Source organism: Phoenix dactylifera, unplaced genomic scaffold (genome assembly GCF_009389715.1).
Source record: "Phoenix dactylifera cultivar Barhee BC4 unplaced genomic scaffold, palm_55x_up_171113_PBpolish2nd_filt_p 000233F, whole genome shotgun sequence".
NCBI lineage: Eukaryota > Viridiplantae > Streptophyta > Magnoliopsida > Arecales > Arecaceae > Phoenix > Phoenix dactylifera.
Genome location: NW_024067734.1, coordinates 206058 through 228624, shown reverse-complemented (window position 1 = coordinate 228624; position 22567 = coordinate 206058). Strand labels below are relative to the sequence as shown.

Sequence of the window (22567 nt, the reverse complement as noted above, 5' to 3'; positions counted from 1 at the left end):
CAATCTAATTGGGTCAAATCCCATCAATTGGGTCAAGCTCAATCCACTTGGGTTAAACCTAATCCAATTAGGTCAAACCCTGATGTAGCTCAAATCGAATCCAATTCAATTTTGCTCAACCCAATTACTCAATCAAATTGAGTTCATTAGCAATCTAATTGCTAATTAATCATCCAATAATTCAATAATTATTTTAATGCAACTTTTGTTTAGGATAATTTGTCAATCGAATTGACCAAATTATCCCAATGATTCTTAATCATCAATCAGTCATTTGATCAACCTAAAAACTTCTATGCGTGTGACCCTATAAGTTCGAACCTAAGCCGGTAGCACAAGAACAACTTCTTGTACTAATCGAAAATGACTATCTAGCAATGATACCCGACGTCTGGATAGGCCGAATGATTGCAAAGCAACATTCAAGAACCCTTGGACTATGGTTACCGTATAATTCATCCCTATGACTCCAAATGCTCAGGACGACTTTAGAGTTCACTATCAACTCTTTAATCAGTTCATCCATAATGTGTTTCAACTTTACAAATCTTGTGACTTCTCACAAAGATTATCCTGGCCAAGATTTTGCTAAATTGAATACAAGGGTATTATCTCCTGTCACCAGGAGGGGTCAATTCCATCTTGACTCACACACTGACTTCATAAGTACTTAACTGCATCCAGTAACCTTTCGTCACTGAATTAGAAACTCAGATAGTCCGGTACCAAAGTACAGTGAATTGCTTGCTAGTCACCATGGTGATCTCAGGTCAGAGGGATACATATACCCATATTTACTCGGAACATCTCTTGACAGTAGAGCATTTCGAAACTGGTCACGTTCAGTGAAATGTACTTCTATACTTCACCTGTGTGGCATATCAGTGTCTCTACACTCCTTGGTTAAGAGGACAACCAACGATATAGCACACAACGACCTATTATTTATAATGCTATTGTCCTAGTAATAACATGTCGTTTGGTCACGAACTAGTTTAAGAACTCATAGATAAATCCTCCTTTATCTCTTAAGAGTCCTAAGGACTTCATCACATCACAAGGGTTCAAAAAGATGTACAAAATATATGCGATGAATAATGCCAAATGACCTTTTATTAATTCATTAATTCATATGCAATTCAATCATCAACAGGCCGACGATTGATTTTTAGAACATAATTCCCAACAATAACCGCTTTAGCTAGGCGACTGTGGCCCCTTCCACCCGGCAGCTAGATCTCCCCGAAGTAGGTGGTGGCGGCCTCCAGGCATCGCCCCCAGTGGCTAGGTAGCTATGGACTCTTCCGCTTGGCAGCTGGACCGCCCACCTTCCTCTCTGAAGCAAGAGGTGGCGATAGTGCTTCATGGTCGGGCATCTGTCGTCTCATCTGCCTGGTAGCTGGACCGCCCACCTTTCCTTCGAAGCAGGAGATGACGGCCTCCATATGGGCTGCCGACATGGGTCTAGGTCGGCTCATCTGGCGGCCCAGGCCTAGTTGTCACAGGGATGGCCCAATCCTTAGGTGACTGAGGTGGTCGCCTAAGGCCCCGACCCAAAGAAAGGCCCACCGCAGTCCAGAGCTATGGTAAAATTGCAAATAGTAAAACTTTGAAAGCAACGGGCTACGGGCTACCTCATGCCTTCAACTTCAAGACGACAGGGCGTGGGAAGTCGTCGTCCCAATTCCATCGTAGTCAGGCTTCTTCTTTGGCTCCCTCCTCCCCAAAAACCTCCCTTTCTCCTCCCCTAACCCCAACCCTCACTTTCTCCCCATCTACGCCAAGTTTCGCCCCAGTGCCAACGGGGAGAGAGGAAGCAATTGGCCGCCACCACCGCAATTGGCGACAGAGAAGAAGTCCTTCGTTGTTGCCATGGGCAAAATCTTCCTCAGCCTCGCCTCCTTGCTCCTCCTCACTCCGCAGCAGGAGCTCCACCGCCCCTATCTCGGCGCCGCCTAGCGGCAAGGATTGGGAGGAGGCATACTTCTCAGGAAAAAGGGAGTCGATTGCATTGGTGGTGGAGGACCCGGTGGACTAGGAGGTGATCTGGGAGCCAAGCTTAAAGGATTTAGAGGCCAAGAAGGAGAGGAAGAAGCCAAGAAGGTGACGAGCCTTGGGGAATCTGAAGGTAGATTATCTAAAATGTTGCTCTGGTAAATGATATATGTAAATAGATATTCAATGTTTCTAGGCTCTGGAAATTAATGACTTGGGGCCATGAAACTGTTTTGCATGAAGAACATTACATTGAGTTGAAACGTGCGACACGTCTTCTATCTGGTGCTTCTGTTTAAAGTTTAAATCTTTTTAATAAATGAAAATTAGGCTTCTGTGCTGCATAAATACATTGAGTTTCAGAGCCTCAGCATGCTTACTAAGTGGTGACAATGTATATTTTGGTTCCTTTGTTTAGTTTATAGAAGGAAAAAGGGTAGCGAAGTGATTTACAAATTACACATATGATTTATGGGTACACATTACCAGAGGATTCCACATATGATTTATGAGTACACATTACCAGAGGATTCCACGTATGATGTATAGGTGCAAGGGCTAACATTACCTATTTAACTTAAAATACAAAAATATCCCATCTAGAATTTAAGTACTAGTTATACATTTTGCCTGTTCATCTCAGCGATAGTCATAATCAAAAGGAATATTATGGTCTATCTAGAGCACTTATATATGCCATTTTTTTTCTGGATTTTCGTTTACAAATGTTGCCTATGACCTAACCACTAAAAGAAGTAAGGAATACTTTTATCAGAGTCAGATACTAGCGTATTTTATTATCTTTAGTACAATATTGAGCTTATCTTACAAGTCAAGAAACTTAAACACCTCTAATGACCAGCTCTGCTCCAAGTTTCTGGAAATTTGTTTAGTTTAGGATTTGTTGCTAGCAATATTAGACCACACATCTCTTGAATATCATTGGATTTTTTTTTTTTCATGAAACAAATTTTCCAAGAGATGCTTCAGAAAATGAACTTGGCTTGTTGACATATTGATAATGAATCTTAATGAATCTTGAGTACAAAAGTTTGATTAGTAATTTTGTATCCCAAAAGGCTAGACAAATTATTTTTTCATTATTTTTCAAAATTTTAAAAAAAACTCTCTTAATGAGTCTGCCTTAGGCCTCCAAATGCATTAGGCCACCCCTATTCGGAGACAACTCCTAAATAGTGAAAACTCATAAACCACTAGAGATGGCTTGGGAACTGCTGGAGATGGCTCCTCCATAGTCTGCAATTTCTTCAGTTCTGAGAGATGCCTCTGCTTAAACTAGAGATAGGTTTGGCTGGTTCGCAGTTCTTTCAACTCTAGCAAATGACTCCGCTTAAACTGGAGACAGCTCCTTGCTATGATTTCCCACAACCTTGATGTTTTATCTAAGGCAATCCAAATGAGTTAGCAATTCTCAAATATTTTATTACCATCAAAATTAATCTTTTGGGAACAACACTCTCCAATCATAAATTTTTGTGCTACTTAATTTCATTTAGAAAAACAAGTCATGTGAGTCCATCTCATTCCTCATATATGTGTTTCGTAGGTACAAATAATTTTCCTACAAATTGGTGATTATAAGATTTCATATATTAAATTCTCGGGTTATGGAGGATGTCTAAACTGAACCATGTACATATAAGTTTCGCTCAACATGAATTAGCATATTATTTTCTCAGTTCTCTTGAGTGCAAGGGGCCTTTTTTTTATTTGCGTCAATTTTATTCCTCCATACTGAAAATTTTTTATGCTCAACACTGTAAGTTATTTATTGTCTCATTAATTTTGTTTGACGTATATGGACTATTTCTTTAAATTTTTTAATACATATTTTTCTAATTCTTTTGCTCGATTTGCATGTAGGGTCAAGATGATTGTACACTTGGAATCAACAAAGCCTCAACAAATGTATAAAGATCCATGTGTTAGGTTGTACTACACATAAGTTGATGATGGGCTAAACATTAGATATACCAACGGCTTAAAATTAAAAACATATTGAGTAATTGTGAGTTTTGGTGGTTGGAGGTGTTGAAGCAAGAGGATGGAATTAAAGGTGATGTCAAAGGTTTTTTTTCATTGTTTAATACTGCATGCAATTTTTTAACTTAACTACCTTCCATTTAGTAAATTTATTCCATATTTTAGTTGGCAATGAGAGTGATGCAATGTATATTCTAGAAAATGCATTTCAACAAACATGAATCTTGATCAATATACTTATGTTCAATTCAGTTGAGTGCTAGAGTTTTTATAATAAAAAGGGAGGGTGAAGATAAAACGTGTATAACAAATTTTCATAGGATTGCTAGACAGCTTAAGCAAGTTTTATAGAGTTATGATGTTTCAATCAAATTTCAAAAAAAAAAAAAAAAAATGTTCCAGTTGAAGCTTCTGGACCCATTATGAAAATTTTCCTACTAATGTATTTCAATCAAATTTCAAAAAAAAAATAAATGTTCCAGTTGAAGCTTCTGGACCCATTATTAATTTCATCAATTTTTATGTTTCAATTTCCCTACTCAAGAAAAAGAGAGGAGGAGAGAGGCATTTTAAGTAATAGACGTATTGTTGGCTGAAGGATCCCCGTGGCTCATAGTAGCTCAAGATTGGAGGCCAAGAAAGTCTTCAAGGATTATGCACATGGATTGACAAGGCTGCGGATCTTATGCTTTTACGATCTCTGCATCTCTTGGGATAATAAATTCGACTCTAGAATCACATCACGGCCTATTCAACTCTCTCTAATTTTGTCTCTGGCCTGGTGGGATACCTGCACCATCCTGCCCCCCTCTCTTCGGTTTACCTTTTCTCCGTCTTCTCTCTCGATGAAAGGCTGACAATGTTTACTACTATAATCAAGGCCTTCGACCCTTATAGAGCATCAACTTTGGAGTTCGAACCATGCATCCAATGTAACCATGATGAATCCTATTTAGGCTTTTCTTTTGGACAGAAATCCCTAGTTAGGATTTTGATCACGGGGTATATGAGTCCCTAAATGTTAGGCTACGCTAAGTGTGCTTGGATTTTGGCAACTACGATCTAGAAGTAAATTCAAAATGTCTACCAACTGTGATTCAAAATGGTCTTTGGATATGGAGCCTTGAAAGAGTGTCACACTCTCATGGTTTTTCGGATTTTAGCGATTATAATTAGGAATGAGAAGGAAGTTGTAATATTTTTGATATATCTCTTTTAGGCCACGACTAATCTTATCAAAAGGACTTCTAAATCCGGTTGACTTAGACAGCAAGAATCTCTACGCCTAGCAATTTTATTATAATGTCATATAACCTGATTTAAGATTTATATTGCTTAGTTACATGAATTTAAAAAATATCCTAAATATTTGAAATTGAAATTTATGAAAATTATGTAGACATATTTATGTTTATGTTTAAATTAAATATTATATATGTCTGCATAAAGAATAAATTTTAAAATTTTAGATCAAGCATGAAGTATTTTACTTGAGCATGATGCTTGGATTATATTTCTCTTCTAGTTAATAGAGGGAAAAAGCATGGTAAGGCCCATCTATTTTCTTTTAATTAATGCGTATAAGGCTCCATTTGGCAGAGCTGTTGACAGTAAAGCTTTTTTAAGTAGAGATTTTATAAAAAAATATTTATTATTTGGTAACTACATTTCTAAAGTATTATGAAACTTTAATATGTATTTGGCAAACAAACTAATAAAGTACTTTTGGTATGACAAGATAATCATAAAAAAAATTTGTATAGTATTATATAATAGAGCATAATAAAATATAATATAATTAATATATAAATTTATGATATAGTATATTATTACTATAATATAATATAATATAATATTATTCTATTATAGTTAATATAATATTGTATGCTATAGCATAATAATATAAAATAATTTGATATGATATAACATAACATATCAATGTATTATGAGATAACATAATATAATATCATATTTATAGTATAATACAATATTATATTTATAGTATAATATAATCTTTTGTTTGTTGGCACTCATGTAGATTCCTTTCTTCATGCATTATGATATAAAGGGACACTTACTGTAATTATATGAATTTATCATGGGTATTTTGGTCTAAAAAAAATTATAAATCTAAAACAGCTTTTCGACGTGTGCTAAAAGTACTTTTCCGAAAAAGCTCCATTTTAGGGCTTCTCCTAAGTAGACGTTTTTAGCTTTCTGGCAAAGCTAAAATGGCTTTCCGATTTTTTTACCAAATACCATTATACCATCCAAAAGTATTTTTGGAGGGCAAAAAAGTATTTTCTGGTCCACCAAAAGCTCTAGCAAACGGGACCTACATATGTGGTATAAGACCTCTATTTATAGTAGTGAGATATGTCATATAGAATTTGGATCGAATTTCAATCCTAGTTAGGGTCAATTTTTTATAGTAGAAAATTATTATAAAAAAATTTAAATTTTGTAGAAGCTACATCTCAACTCTTATATCAACTTTGCTTTCTATCGTATCGCTATATTCATCACCGATTACAAGTTATGACCTCAAACATTCCAATTCGTGATTAAATTGTGAATATGGTAGATCTTACTAGACTCCATCTATGTCTAATCCGAAGTAGCCACATTGGACAGGCTTAGATCTTACTAGGCTCTCCCTATTTGGAGAATTTTTAACTCTTGCTAAATAAAAATTCATGATAAAAAAATGCTTGCTTCCCATCTCGTGACCGAACTCTTCTCTTCCTGATTTGTTAGTGAATTCATCCTTTTTTGTGAAATATCCACCACTTTCAACATCAATAGGACAAACTTCTTGCATGTATTAAGCAGCCTTGTTGCTTTTGCAACAGTCATAAAATCAATGTGTTCTTGTGTTCCAGCGGCACTAGTCAAGAACTCCTCTTCAAGATAGAAGTTGCAGGTCTTGAAACTGGAGGCATTAGTTGAGACGCAAACTCACTGAGTTATACAATCTGTATGTTTAGTTGAGGGAGACATCCCTTCACATCATCATCTACTTAGATGCAGCAACCATCTTCGTCTTCACCCTTTGATATACTTCATAAAGGTAAGACCCTAGGCTCAAATGCCAACTTGAACAGAAGAAAATAAATATTTGTTCAACCTATTAAACTCAGATGTGCAAAAAAATATTAGAAATTAATAAAAAAATTTAAAAGCATGGTACTAAGACCTGTTTTTGGGTACAATGACGACTCACACACAACGAATATGGGTACAGCCTATAAGATCAAAAAAGATGAGAGAATACAAGAACGACGGAACCAATGTGTGGTTGTCCCAAATGAACTCTCCGAAATGCTGAGCCGCAAAAGATGCCTTCCAGTCAGCTGCACTATTTGCTTCTCTGTAGGCATGAGTGGCCCGATGGGAGGTGCACTCACCCAAAAATCGTCGGATGTCATGAATCAATCGCATCCCGCCGGCTGCTCGATCCGGATCTTAGATCCACTCGATTACCATGGCAGAATCCCCCTCAAGGACAATACAGTCCGCGTCCAGCACTTGCCTCACGTAGGAGGCACCCTCCCACGCAGCTCTGGCTTCATCATCGGCCACAGTCTGCTCAAAGATCCGTCGACCAAATCTGGCATCCTGATATCTGATGACAAACCCGGCACCACCGCGGCCTCCAACCTCGCTGACGCCGCCGTCAACGTTCACCCTGAGAAAACTAGGTGGGAGATCCTAGGATACGGATATAGTCCCGAGCGCTACAAGAGCGGATTGAGCCCTAGATTCATCTAAACAACCTCTGGGACGACGAAGCGGCACTGCCAAGGATCTCCGCCGCATGAGTAAGAGCTCGGTCCACCACTAGCCTCGGATGCGCACCTCGGTCCTCAAAAACTTGGACATTTCTATATAACAGCAATGATAAGCCAAATCGGTTGTCCTAATCCCCTGCTTCACATTAGCAGGCCTCCGGGAGGAAACCCGTAAGAAGTCAAAAAATCTTCAGTCGACGACCACCTCTATGTCAGGCCAGAGGAAACTGCCGCACACTCCCAAATCTGAACAACCTGTTGATAGCCAAAAAGAACGTAGAAGATAGACTCCTCCAACTCCAGATAGGCCCAGCAGCCCAGAGAAATACCCACTCTGCATCGAGCCCCACTCCTCTGGTAGGCAAGCATCCTGAAGCCACCTTCCACACAAATAGGGCCACCCATAGGTGGGTGCGCACCGCCAGATCCAACCTTTCTTAATTTGTCGAGCTAACATCCTCCTCACCAACTCCAAGAGGTCCCTGGTCCTTCCCTCCATCTTGCCCGTCCGACCCATCCGGCCCCACACCTTCCTATCCTCGACATCACCCATCGGGAGCGGCACCCCCCAAAACCAGCTCTGCCAATTGCTCGCCAAAGGCCCGTAGAACAAAGGTCTCGTCCTAGCTTCGCTCACTTGGGACCATCAGGTCGCCTACAATACGGCCCTCTAGCCCCCCGAGGTCGAGCAAGATAGGCCACCGACATAACGGCAAATCGGCCACCCAACGATCCCCCAAGACATCCACAGCTCGCCCATCACCAATCTCCCGTCTAATCTCCGGAAGAACTACCGAAGCACGGAAATAGATCTCCCTCCAGATGAATAAACTGCGATGCCCCACCCAAAATGCTGACGGATCCATCGGTTCCCCATACTTGGCTCTCATCAGGGAACCTTATAGACTTGTCGGCTCAAAAATAAATCTGACTGCCAATCTAGTGGCGAAGATCTTCCACCTCTCGACCAAAAAGTGTATCCCCAGACCACCATAGCTAATCGGCTGGCATACCGTGTCCCATGCCACCAGGTGGACACCCCTACTACTCCCCTGCCTCTGCCAGATGAACTCCCTAAACAGGCGCTCGATGTGATGTAATGCACCGGTGGGTACTGAGGTATTGGACAGAAGATAATCAAGGATCGAGCTGAGCACTGACCACACCAACGTGATCCTCCCCATCATGGACAAGGTGCTCGTCTGCCAGCCGTCCAGCCTCTGCCTGATGCTCTGCTCCAAAGACAATCCACCCTACGGAGACGTTGGCCCGTGATCGAAATCTCCAAATACCTCAAGGTGCCCTCTTGCTCCCCAATCTCCCGGATCTCCATAATAGTCACCTTCAAGCCGCCCCCAACCTTCGGACTAAAATATATAGTTAATTTTGCCAGGTTGACCTGCTGACTAGACACTCTGCAGTACTCCTCCATCACCCTCCGCAACGCCAGGGCCGATCTCTTCGCCGCCCAGGCCAACAAGCAATCGTCCGCGAACAACAGATGAGAGATTAGAGTCGTGTCCAGCATTGGCCTATAGACCTCCACCTCCTACCTAGGCATGGCTAGCTGGAGTGCCCTAGATAGAAAATCCATGCCAATAATGAATAGTAGCAGTGACAATGGGCATCCATATCTCAAGCCCACTAATGACACGAAGAACTGCAATGGGGAGCTATTCACCAATAATGCAAAGATTGGGGTGAGAATACAACCCTGAATCCACCTGAACAAGAGAGGGTGGAAGCTAAAGCACTCTAGTGACCGAGCCAAAAAGTCCCATCTCATCCTATCATACGCTCTCTCCATATCTAGCTTGACACCCATAAGGCTCCTCCGCCCTGGCACCCTCTGAAGGTCAGACATAAACTCCTAAGCGATGAGCACGTTGTCAGAGATGGACCGACCTCCAACAAAAGCCCCTGCTTCGGGCGCTACAACACCTCTATTTATAATAGTGAGGTTTGAATCTTCAAACTTGGGTCGAATTCCTAAGCTAGTTAAAAGAGGTGGAAAGCAGGGTAATGCACTTTTTACTTTCTTCTGTACAAAATTGTGATACAAGCCCTCTAATTATATCGGTAAGGTCTTCTATTTTAAATCCATATTAAATTCCTCTCCTAGTTGGGGTTAAATTTTTCAAAATAGAAAAGAATTATAAAAATTTTCAAATTTGGCAAGTTGCTAGATCTCGATTCCTAAAACAAATTCGCCTTCCATCACATCGCCAAATTCCTTCCATATTAGTTACAACATTCAAATATTTCGATGTATGGTTAAGTCCTGAATATAGCAGATTTTGCTTCCAAACCTCATCCACACCTAACCGAAATGGCTAAATAGATCCACAACAAGTTCGGTTATCCTCCTGGATCAAAGTCTCTAAATGTTGACACCTAACATTAATCATAAAATATATGGCTAAATGGGAGGTGCTACTTAAAACATTCATGACATTGTGGAGCATTGTTCCACAAAGGATGCACATCCCCTAGGTTGATATCCCATAAGCAGAGGAACATGGCCATTGCCTTACCTTTCAGTCACTTTACTTTCATACACATCAAGAAAATCCAACCTTGCTTTGATGCACTAATAGCTGCTCGAGGTGACAAGAAAGAGGAATTTTTATTTGTAAGGCATTTGTCCACTTCATGGGACAGTATTCTTACATTTCATTGGTGATGAGAACTTGAAGAGAAGGTGAAACCAATTGATGTAGAATAACCATAGGGAAGCTAATAATTGATGTTATGTAAATATGATAAATTCTAACTCAAATTGGTAGTAAATCCATGAAAGCAAAATTTAAATATGATGCAATCCACTGGTAATCAACAATCTGAATTAAAAATCTGATCTAATTATGTGCAGAAATTTAACTACCTATCAATCCTAACACATGATTAATGCATGGTAAAAGCAAATCATGGATGCAAGTGCTGAATTTATTCGATGAAAAGTTAGATAAGAACAATTAAAATACAAACTACAACTAATAAGAACATTAAACTTACTAATATTCTGTTGGAAGATGACAATGATGGTTCTACATTTGCAAGATCTCAAAGGCTGTTGCTGCTGTCCAGAAATGTCCCATACTGCATCTTGCAAGAGATGATATCAATGCTGAAGAGTTGAAGCCTTCCTTTCTTGAAATATGAGACCTCCAAAACCTAAATTACTGACTAGGGTTGTTTGTTTTAGGATTTAGAAGAAGATATCAGTTCTAAAATTGGTCTAACCAAATGCTGGAGTATGGTAAAAATGATATTTGACAGCAGATCAATCTGTTGTTACAGCAGAAATTTGCTTCTGCTGGGGTGTTCAGCAGGCCGTGGCAGATCTCAGAACAGCACTATAGTTATTTGCTGCAAGTTTGTTATGTTCACAGCTACAAGTTGGGGTAGGAAAATTTCAGGATGAAGAAAGTAGCCCATGGAAATAAAAGGCAAAATTAAAAAGAAACAAGTAAAGAAGAAGAAAGGAAAAGAAAACAACTGCACAGTGGCTGGTTGGGAATCACTCCAGGGCCTCACACCAATTCCTCTGCCTCATATGCAGAAGAGATGAGGAAGAGAAATCCGATCGGCCTCACACCCAGTTCCTATGCCTCATATGCAGAAGGGAAGAGGAAGAGAAATCTGATTTGATTAGTAAAAAAAACCCAAACAAAGAAGCCTTAAATAGCCCTGAAATGTAGCATTAGTGTTTATGCTACAGTATCACAAACAGTAACCTCCCCAACTTTTCTAAAATGCCCTCTTGACTCTCTGATCACATGTGACTAGACTAATCACTTAAATTCTCTCCTTTGCACAATAAACTATATAAAACATGGACCAAAACAACTAAACAGAAAAAATATAATTAAAAAAAAAGCAAATGATACTAAGATCCAGAAACTTGACAAGCTCTAACGATGCTTGATGATGTTTGCGAAGCTCCCGTCATAACACATTATCATCCAAGTCAATCCAGATACTTGGAGCCTCCTTGAGATCAAGTATAAACAAGAAATCCGCAATCCCCATCAACTCTCTCTGGCTTGGAAACATTTGCCAAGCTGCGGTGTCTCTCAAGCAACTCAGGGTTAAGCTTTAGTAGCTCATCGGTTGTGAGCCATCTTTCTAACTGATATATTACACCATTTCATAATAAAAGTCTATATACATCTCAAAAGAATTGTAAACTTCAAATCCTTATCTCCTATCTGTACTGCCTAGCTAAATTCTGCAGTACACCCACTCTGACAGCTTACTGTAGGTAATTGTCATGCTGGAAAAGAAAAGATATCTTGCTGACATAAAGCCAATAACAAAGTACCCAATAAATAGTTCTATAGGGTATTTAAGCTTCAAAATATACACAAATAACAGAGTATCTTCCACGAATCAAACATTTCTTAAGTTTTAACAAGTACTAGATTCCCAGCAATGACTGGAATGAAGTAACACAGATCTAATTTATTGCTTAGATCAAGATTTTATCCTGTAAAGAACCTCTTCCATGACTGCCACGGAAGAAATCCACCTGCAAATGAAAGATTTTCAAATAGTTATATGATCAATAAGTACGAATGGTTCTTGAGAGAATTGGTTGACTTTGAAATGCTTCTGAAACTGATAACAGTCTAGCAGACACTAGACAATTGTCGAACTTCTAAGGATAGGATGTCAAAAATCAAAAGAAACAACAGTCTTGACAATTAAAACATACCACAGCCAGGGCACCGGACATAAAAATCATTTCTCAGAACAAGTCCAGAGCCTCCGCAAACTCCGCATTTTCTCTGTGCGACCTGCCATAGAATTTGAAGAAAGATCAAGGTGAACAACCTAAAAAACCAAAGCAGAAGCAGATATCAATATTCAGCATGTTGACTTCAAGTGGAGAGTCAAACATAAAACACAAATATTGATGTGTTATACCTTGTCATTATAGTTGACACCTTATACATGGTACAAGGCTTATTTATTTAGCTACCATTATTCACATAACTGTATGTCCTACCATGTCTCTTATACAATAGCACATAATCTAATATTTCATAACAGTCATCATCACACAAAATATTAAATCGTAAAGTTTGGAGCCAACTCCATCTGCATATTTACAAAATCTAGAAGTCAAACATTAAAAGGGCCTAAACACAACACATTTCTAAACTTAACAGGAAAATTGTTGTAAAGTCTATATCTGCTGGACCACTTATCGCCCTGTTATAGGGGTATAATGGCATTTTAATTCTTTTTGTTTGAGATCAAAGGCTGCTGCCCCCCTCTACACTTCTCCATAAAACCAGCTGGCAAGCTTTCAATCTAGAACTGTGTTGACAAAGATTGCAGCACCTCTCAAGCTAAACAGTGGGTTTAATGTAAAATTTGAAGGAAGAAACAAGATAAGTTGCATATGAACCATAGGATGCAAGTCCACTAATTGGAGGAAAGATGCCATGATACAAAATAAAATGTCAGACATCTTACACAAGATTGTAATATGAAAATAATAATGCCCAAATGTTACATAAAATGGTTCTCTCTTGAGTGATCCCTTGAACAACATCCAATTCAGTGCAAACATAGCATTGGTAAAGCAAACATCCAACACCTATTAAGTTAAATAATAACATTTATTTTGTAAGACCTACGTAAAGATTCCTTTAGGACACATCAGAGTGATGGTTGGAAGGCATAAAGATAGGTCATCAAGTAAAATAATATGCAATCAACATCAGTAGTTTCTTAATGACATTTTTCTATCTGATGAATGACATGTTACATGAGTTTGGTGACAACATTTCCATCACCTCCATCTTGACTGCAGTACTAATACATTCCAAAAGACCATTCCAATTAGCCCAAAGAGCAAGAGTTACATCTAGTATTAGAACTGCAAGTGGGTCAGTAGAGCAGAATCCTACTCAAACTCACTCAACTTAGACTCAGCCCCCACCTAATGTTAAGACTCATGGCTGGGGGTGGGTCCTAAAATAGGAACCCACATCCAATTGGATCAGGTAGGAATGTCATGATATTTGGACCTGACACAAACAGACAAATAGAGTCAATTTAACCTGCAAGAAATTACTTCAAGAATCTAGGTCCAACCTTAACAACTATGACCTATTGTCTATATTAACCAAGAACTACGAAGCATGGATACTTCAACTTGTATGTTGTGTCCGTGACGGATATGTATCGAATAACAATACTTGCTAGATGCTTCTAGGATACATGTCCGATATTTATATTATCTTACTTTTTAAAATTAAAAAAATACATCCAATCAAGCTATGCCACGATGTTGGTACGTTCGGTACGAAAGCCAATTCGGCGTATTGATTGTGGGTATGCCCCCATACCGTGTACTAGTTCAGTACCGGCATGGATGGTATGGTACACTTCATACTGCTCGGTTCGGTACGATATGACATACCTTGCATCCAATACTAGATACACTCGAGATATTTTTCTGATATCTTCCAAAATGAGGGAAAGGGATTTTTCTTTTTTTCGAGTGAATATTAACTTTTATATAATGAATCATTACTTGTGGAGTTTGTGATGTTCATACCATAGCATGGAGCACGGATTGGGGTCAATGATTTGAACATGGTATGTCGAACCGGGCCGAATGCCCGGTCTGGGCCATACCGGCCAACACAACACGGGACCGGATCGATTTGGCCGTGGGAGTCGAAACCAACCCCGAACCGGCCATTCCTCCCTTTCTCTTCTTTTAAGTGTTGGGAAGGTCTGAGAAGGCTTCCCAGTCCTTCTCAGGCCTTCGTTCAAGTTTTCTTCTCGGTCCTTCTTAGGCCTTCTCAGACCACTAGCCACATTATCACATCAAGAACCTACCAGCAATAAAAAATATCAACCAAGTGGGTTATCTCTAACATCCATCTCATTTCTATTGAAGCATGCAACATCATCACCTGAATCTTAGCTCTACTCTTTCTTATTCTTAAATTATGTAATTGTCACTTTACTGCACCAAAAAAATAAGGACAGTCAAGTCTTAGGGTCGTATGCTTGGAACAAGAAGGTTCATCATTCAATTTCAGCGATCATAAAAGAAAAAAGTATATCCCTCTCCCTATTTGTCTTTCCACTTTCGTTGTTCAGGAGCAAAGACTTTGCCAAATTCTTTAAAAACAAACCATTTTTTGTCACTTTCTTGTCCTTGATATATTCATTACATTTAGGCCCACCCTCCATGCCTTGGCTCAGCCAAGCAAATGCAACTAGGATAACAGGATCAACCAGGACAAGGCTAGCTACAGATGAAGCCTAGATCCAGCAAGATCCACTAAAGTCAGCCAAGCAAATGCAACTAGGATAACAGGATCAACTAGGACAAGGCTAGCTACAGATGAAGCCTAGATCCAGCAAGATCCACTAAAGTAGGCCTGCCACCTGAGAAGGGTCCCAAACTCATATATTCAACAGGCCAACAACTAAAGGCTGCATGACTCAAGAATTTAAAGACCTATGGAATGTTGAAACCTTCTATGCACTCACGAATAGAGTGTTAGAGCCTTGATTGCAGACCATCTTTACCAGCAAGCAAAAGAGAAAGTTCGATAATGATGGGATCTTAAGATAGCCAAGGAGATCTCTCCTTTCCAAAACCATGTTATTTGGAAGGTCAACCAACAAACCAATAGCACCCAGGGGAAGAAGCCAACATCTCGAGCACCTAGCCATTACCATCCTTTAGAGAAATAAGATAACCCAAATTTGAATTCAAAGTTCAAACCATGACCTGATTCATCACCAACCTGAACTATAATGTACTCAAATCCTTCACTAAAACCACTTCTCACACAACTTCGCCACCAGATTTGCCACTGCTGCATCTACTCCCTCTGCTCGAAATTGCTAGGGGGACATTATTGGAGTCAGACATAAAATGGATATCCCCACTGCCATCTCCCCTAATAACATCAGCCTCTGGCGAAGATTGAGGCATTGTGACACCCAAAGTTGTCATGGGCTTAAGATGTACTAAAGTGCCAAACTCTCTTAGAGCCTAGGCACCAGGCATGCTTCTAAAAATCTGGGATGCAAAGATATAGCATATACAATAATAATGATTATATGATTCTAAACATATTTAATAATGAATTATCAATCGTGGACACAAAAAAAAATATAAGAAGCATTAGAATTCAGATTTATACACGCATAAAGGGCATGGCATGTCAAAAATACAAAAATCAAATATAATAAGACTAACCAGCCTCAATAAAATGACTACTATGGTACTACCAAGTATGAACTACATCTAAATATTAAACTAAAGTTAAAGTGTTTAAAATCAATTGTCTAACTTAAAATTCAACACATGGAAGCAAACATAGAAGTCCAAAATGCAGCTATAAAATGACCAAGATATCTACTGTGACAACTGATCCAAAACTTGTAAATCATCATAGAAGTCCTTATTCTTAAAGATCATCATCATCATCAACAAGCAGATCATCATCTTCATCTTCATCAGATTTATAGTCAACATCATCGGCCTCTTCGGTCTCATCTAAAGAAGAAGAAGAAGAAGGAGAAGGAGAGGAAGAGGAAGAGGAAGCAGATGAGCAGTAGTAGTTGCAGCAGTTGTTACTATGGATAGGTGTAACCTATATCTGATGGACTGGCACATAACAACACCAGCAGCAGTAAAGAGAAGGTGAAGGAGAAGGAAAAGGAGAAAAAGAAGAAGAATCTGGGCTATTTTCAATGGACCGACATATAGCAGCATCAGCAGAAAAACAAGGAGGAGAAGAGGAAGAGATAGGGGATAGAAGGGGAAGGAGAAAGGAAGGACAAGTGGAGGAGGAGGAAGAAGAAACAAGGGGAAGAGGATGAGGAGGAGGAATACCAGTCCTAAATTTTTTTAAAAAATGGAGAAAATAAAAGGAAGAAGTGAAGAAGAGGAAGTGAAAGAATAGAGAACTTACTGGATGTAAGCATGCCTGGGGGAAAGCCCTTGTCGGAGACCCAATATGGATTACTTTCTCTGTGTCTGTAAATCAGAACCCTGGACCTGCCTCTCTTCCTTCTTTCTGCTTATCTTCCCCCTCTCAATCCTTCTCTATTTTGGACATGAAGTTCCAAAATCTAGATCAAACATAGAATAATCGATGGTTAAGATTAAACATAGCAAAGGAACGCTTTTCTGTGCCTAAACATTTTGCAAGGCACAAAAGGGCATACTTTTTTAGCACCTAAGTCACGTTGCCCCAAGGCAGGTCAGGTGCAAAGTTTGTGCCTTGGTGCATGTGCACTTCTTAGATGCACCTTATGCATGCTTTTGACGACATTGGCATCACCAAGACCACATGATCACACTCCATGACTTGGATTCTAATCAAGTCCTTAAAATCACCTGTAGTAACATTTGCCAATTAAGAGGATAGACTCTAATAAACAACATAGTAGTATTATAAAGGGAAAAAACATTCAACTAAGCATGGTCGTAACCCAACTCTTCTAGCAAATGGCACTAACCAGTATCTGAACCACCTCATGGCTCCGACAAATAAAAGGAAGGTCATAGAGCCTGATTTATTCCAAGTAGGAAAGGTCATAATCCATAGTATTAAGCTTAAGAGACCAAGGTCTAATAGCAAAAGAGAAAGGCCCTACATCTATAATACTAGTGCACATAGAATAAAAGATTCTCTAATGAGGAGACAAGAAAGAGGTTCTCACCAAATCTTGTAGTGCTCTACCAAGATAAAGTTGACTCACCACACTATGGGGATGCAGGAAGATCCAAACCATCCCCTACTGGAGCAACAAGCAAACATCTTTGAGCAGCCAACTGAGGATGATAATGTTATTTCGATGATTAACACAACAATTGAAGGAATATCAAATTAACAATACAGTTTCACTTGATACATCACTAAGGAATGCCACATCCTCGATACATTTACGATACATTGAGAAAATGAGATCAAGACGACTCTCAATGATTAAAAATGAGATAAAATATGTAGTAGAAAATGATAGAGAGCTTTTAAATCTATTTCGGCAAAGTTTCAAGTCAAGCATACTCTTAAGGGCAAAATTGTAATTTTTTATTGTTGAGGGTATAAAGCTCTATCGTGCCATACACTCAAAATTATTTGAAATATGTTTTATTGATCCTATGTACTAGTCTAACCTTAAGATGCATGAAATTGTGAGTTGAGTCGACCCCAAAGAGGTTTGGAGTTGACCCTGATACATATAGCACGCACTGGCACAGAGTGACACACTTGACACAGAGTAGGAGTCGACCTTAGAAGAGTGGAGTCGACCTGGTATGTTTTGGAACGATCTGGCACATCCTTGCAAAAATGGCACAGATGAATAGTAACTGGGGCCGACCCCAAAAAACCATAAGCCAACCCCAACTTGTGAACTCAAAGAAAACAACTCTCTGAAAATTACTGAGAGGGCCAACCTCAAGTTTCCTTGAGCCGACCCCAGGAAGACTTGAGCCGACCCCAAGAGAACATGAGCCGACCCTAGGATGAGTATTCAAAAACCATGTCTCTGAAATCTCTGAGAGGGTCAACCCGACTGGAGCATGGGTCGACCCCACTGTAGCATGGGTCGACCCCAAGAAAGCATGAGTCAACCCCAGTGAAAACAGTCAGAAAAACAAGGTTCTGTGTTTCCTGAGAAGGCCAACCCCACTTTAGCAGGGGCCGACCCCAGAGAAGTTTGAGTCGACCCCAAGACTGATGAACAGTAACTTGAGCTGACCCTAGAAAAGCTTGGGTCGACCCCGGCACGGGTGATAGCCCAACGGCTAGTTCTACAGAAGTGCTTTTTGAGCTTCCAACAGCTAGAAACGGCTAGTTTTTCAATTCAAATAGCTAGGGAGTAACTAATAGAGGTTGGGGAGGTATTTAAGAGACACTATTCATCAAAGGAAGAAATCTTTGGATATAAAAGAAGCACATTCAAGAGCAAACCCTAGAAAAGAAAGCCTCATTCAATTGCTTCTTCAAAAGGGCCAAAAGAAAGTTGTTGAGCAGTTTCAAAGAGTCATCAATAGCTCCACCAATCCTTGTAAAGGGAAGCAAGCTTGACAAAGAAAAGAATAGCTCCTCCAAAGCGATAAACATTCTCTAAACTCTTCTTTGTAGTTTATAATTGCTTTATTTGCTCTCTTAGGAGCTCTCTTTTGTTACTTATCAATCTTGTTGTAAGGTTAGTTGGTAAGCCCGTAAAACCAACATTGTAGGTTGTTGGTGAGTCCGCAAAACCAACGTAGATTATTGGTGATCTCGAAAAACCAAATTGTAAAGGTTTTTGGATTGTGAGCCCGAAAAACAATCCAACTGTAATCCGCGGGATTACAGTGAATTTTCTCGCGGATTACAGTGAATTTCCAAGAAGACGCTTAGGAAGTGGACGTAGGTGCTTAGGAGAGCACCGAACCACTATATTTCTTATGTATTTGTATTGTGTGCCTTTCTAATTTCACTACACGCACTTAATTAATATTAGCTAAACTACCCATTCATCTATCAATTTGATTAAGGAATTAAAAGGTTAGAAAACCCAATTCACCCCCCCTCTTGGCTTGTCACCTAGGGCAACAAGTGGCATCAGAGCAGGTGCTCTCATAGTATCAGATCATGGCAACCCAAGTAGGAAGCTCTATAAGCGAGGGGCAATCCACAAATAGACTCCCTTGTTTAATGGCACAAACTACACCTATTGGAAAGTTAGAATAAAGATATTTATTCAAGCTTAAGATTATGATTTGTGCAATATCATATCTAGAGAACCACATACACCCACAATTAGCATAGATGGCACAATCATTCCTAAACCTGAAATAGATTAGGATGACAGTGATAAGAAACTAGCGCAACTAAATACTAAAGCCATTAATGTACTTTACTACTCTCTAGATGTAAATGAATTCAATAGAATATCTACATGTACCTCAGCCAAAGAAATTTGGGATAGACTAGAAGTCACACATGAAGGGACTAATCAAGTTAAGGAGTCAAAAATAAACATGTTAGTACACAGATATGAATTGTTTAAAATGGAGTCCACTGAGTCCATAATTGAAATGTTCACTAGATTCACGGATATTATAAATGGACTAAAGAGTTTAGGCAAATCTTATACTAACTCTGAATTGGTGCGAAAAATTCTAAGGTCTCTACCAAAAGTTTGGGAGGCCAAGATAACCGCAATTCAAGAGGCAAAGGAACTCAACACGCTACAACTAGAAAAGCTTCTAGGATCACTCATGACCCATGAGTTGACCATGAAGCAAAATTCAGAAGAAAAGATCAAGAAAAAGAAATCCATTGCCATGAAGACCACGACTCCAAAACAAGATAGTGAATCAGAGGATTCTAATGAAGAGGAGGAATATGATGAAGAAGGAACGGCAATGCTTGCGAGGAAATTCAGAAAATTCATTAGAGGGAAGAAGGAGTTTCACAAAAGGAAGCCCTTCCTCAATGGCAGCTCAAGCAAAGAAAAGAAAAAGGACAGAGAGAAAGAAAAAGAAGTGCCAATTTACTATGAGTGCAACAAGCCCAGGCATTTCAAAATAGATTGTCCAAAATTGAAATGGATGGCAAGGAAACTCAAAAAGAAGATTTTCATGGCTGAATGGAGTGAAAGTGAGAAGTCAAGTTCGGAAGAGGAAGATCAGCAAAACACGGCTCAAATCTGTTACATGGCAAATGAAGATGAAGTAGATTTTGAACTTGAGTGTGATTTTACAATAGAAGAATTACTTGATGCATTTTTAGATCTTATGGAAGAGCACAAGAAGCTAATTAATAAAATAAAATTTTAAAAGATGAAAATCAATCTCTTATGAAAGATAAGCTGAAACTATCTAATGACTATGAAACATTAAGTAAGAAGTTCCCTAATGAAACCAAAAATCTAATTACTGAAAATTTTAAACTGAAAGAATATGCAGAAAAATATAAATCTTTAGTAGACAAGTTTACACTTAGCTCGACTAAATTAAATATGATTCTTGATAGTCAAAAAGCTGTATATGATAAAGCAGGATTAGGATATAAAACAAATAGAAAGCAAAAATACTAAAAGAATATATTTGTTAAAGCCAAAAATGAAAATACAACTTGTCATTGCTGCAATAAAGTAGGACACAAATCATACGAATGTAATTTTTGAAAATTCAGCTATAACAAATTAGTGAAAAGAGCAAGCTAAAATACAAGAAAATTTGGGTTCCAAAAGGAACATCACACACTAACCTTAAAGGACCCAACATAGATTGGGTACCTAAAGTACATCCTTGATTTTGATTGTAGGTGTGTCTTACAGCCAATGACAAGAATAGACGTTGGTATCTAAATAGCGGCTATTCAAGACACATGACAGATGACATAGAATAATTTGTCACTTTGGAATCTAAGAATGGTAGAGTGGTAACTGTGGAGATAATGGAAAAGAACATATCATTGGAAATGGTAAAATTCGTATCACTCTATCTACTTTTATAGAAAATATTTTATTGGTTAATGGTTTGAAACATAACTTACTTAGCATAAGTCAATTTTGTGATAAAGGTCTTAAAGTTTCATTTGAAGCTTCAGTATGCATAATCACAAATCCTAAAGATAATAGCATTATACATATGGGACATAGGCATGGAAACATTTATATGGTAGATGAGGATGATAATATTATTTCAATGATTAATACAACAATTGAGGGAATATCAAATTAACAATACAGTTTAACTTGATACATCACTAAGGAATGCCACACCCTCGATACATTTACGATACATTGAGAAAATGAGATCAAGACGACTCTCAATGATTAAAAATGAGATAAAATATGTAGTAGAAAATGATAGAGAGCTTTTAAATCTATTTCAGCAAAGTTTCAAGTCAAGATACTCTTAAGGGCAAAACTGTAATTTTTATTGTTAAGGGTATGAAGCTCTATCGTGCCATACACTCAAAATTATTTGAAATATGTTCTATTGATCCTATGAACTAGTCTAACCTTAAAATGCAGAAAATTATAAGTTGAGTCGACCCCAAAGAGGTTTGGAGTCGACCCTGATACATATAGCACGCACTGGCACGGAGTGACACACTTGGGACAGAGTAGGAGTCGACCCCAGAGGAGGTGGAGTCGAGCCTGGCACGTTTTGGGACGATCTGGCACGTCCTTGCAAAAATGGCACAGATGAACAGTAACTGGGGCCGACCCCAAGAATCCTTGTGCCAACTCCAAGAGAAGAGCCAACCCCAAGGAGCCATAAGCCAACCCCAACTTGTGAACTCAAAGAAAACAACTCTCTGGAAATTATTGAGAAGGCCGACCCAAGTTTTCTTTAGCCGGCCCCAAGTAGAGCCGACCCCAAGAGAACATGAGCCGACCCCAGGATGAATGTTCAAAAACCATGTCTCTGGAATCCCTGAGAGGGCCGACCCTACTGGAGCTTGGGTCGACCTCACTGTAGCATGGGTCGACCCCAAGAAAGCATGAGTCGACCCCAGTAAAAACAATCAGAAAAACAAGGTTCTATGCAAGGTTCGCGGTACCGATCGTACCGACGTACCGGTCGGCTCCGGTATCGGTACGGTACCGGTGCCGAATCGAGCCGAACCGATAGGGCACATTTGGCCTAGTTTCGACCCCATCGTCGCTTTTTTTTTTGAGTTCTTTCACTTTTGGATATTTTTTGGATATTTTTATGTTTAAGTTTAAGGTTAAAACTAGATGATGCAACTTATTACTTCCAAATGATTCAA

General features: G+C 39.1%; 1 protein-coding gene across 3 annotated transcripts in view; it reads right to left on the bottom strand.

The window, feature by feature from the left end:
• Positions 1-12067: 12067 nt before the first annotated feature.
• The window catches only part of LOC103698011, a 40273-nt gene continuing 29773 nt past the window's right edge, over positions 12068-22567 (bottom strand). For 2 of the 3 annotated variants that reach the window (XM_039117459.1, XM_039117458.1), the window contains exons 3-4: positions 12508-12589; positions 12068-12321 (exon numbers count right to left, since the gene is read on the bottom strand). In XM_039117459.1, the coding sequence (XP_038973387.1) occupies positions 12275-12321; positions 12508-12589 (129 nt within the window). In that variant the 3' untranslated portion in view covers positions 12068-12274. Of the gene's footprint in view, positions 12322-12507; positions 12627-22567 lie in introns of those variants that run through there. The other variant, XM_039117460.1, reaches the window with a different exon arrangement.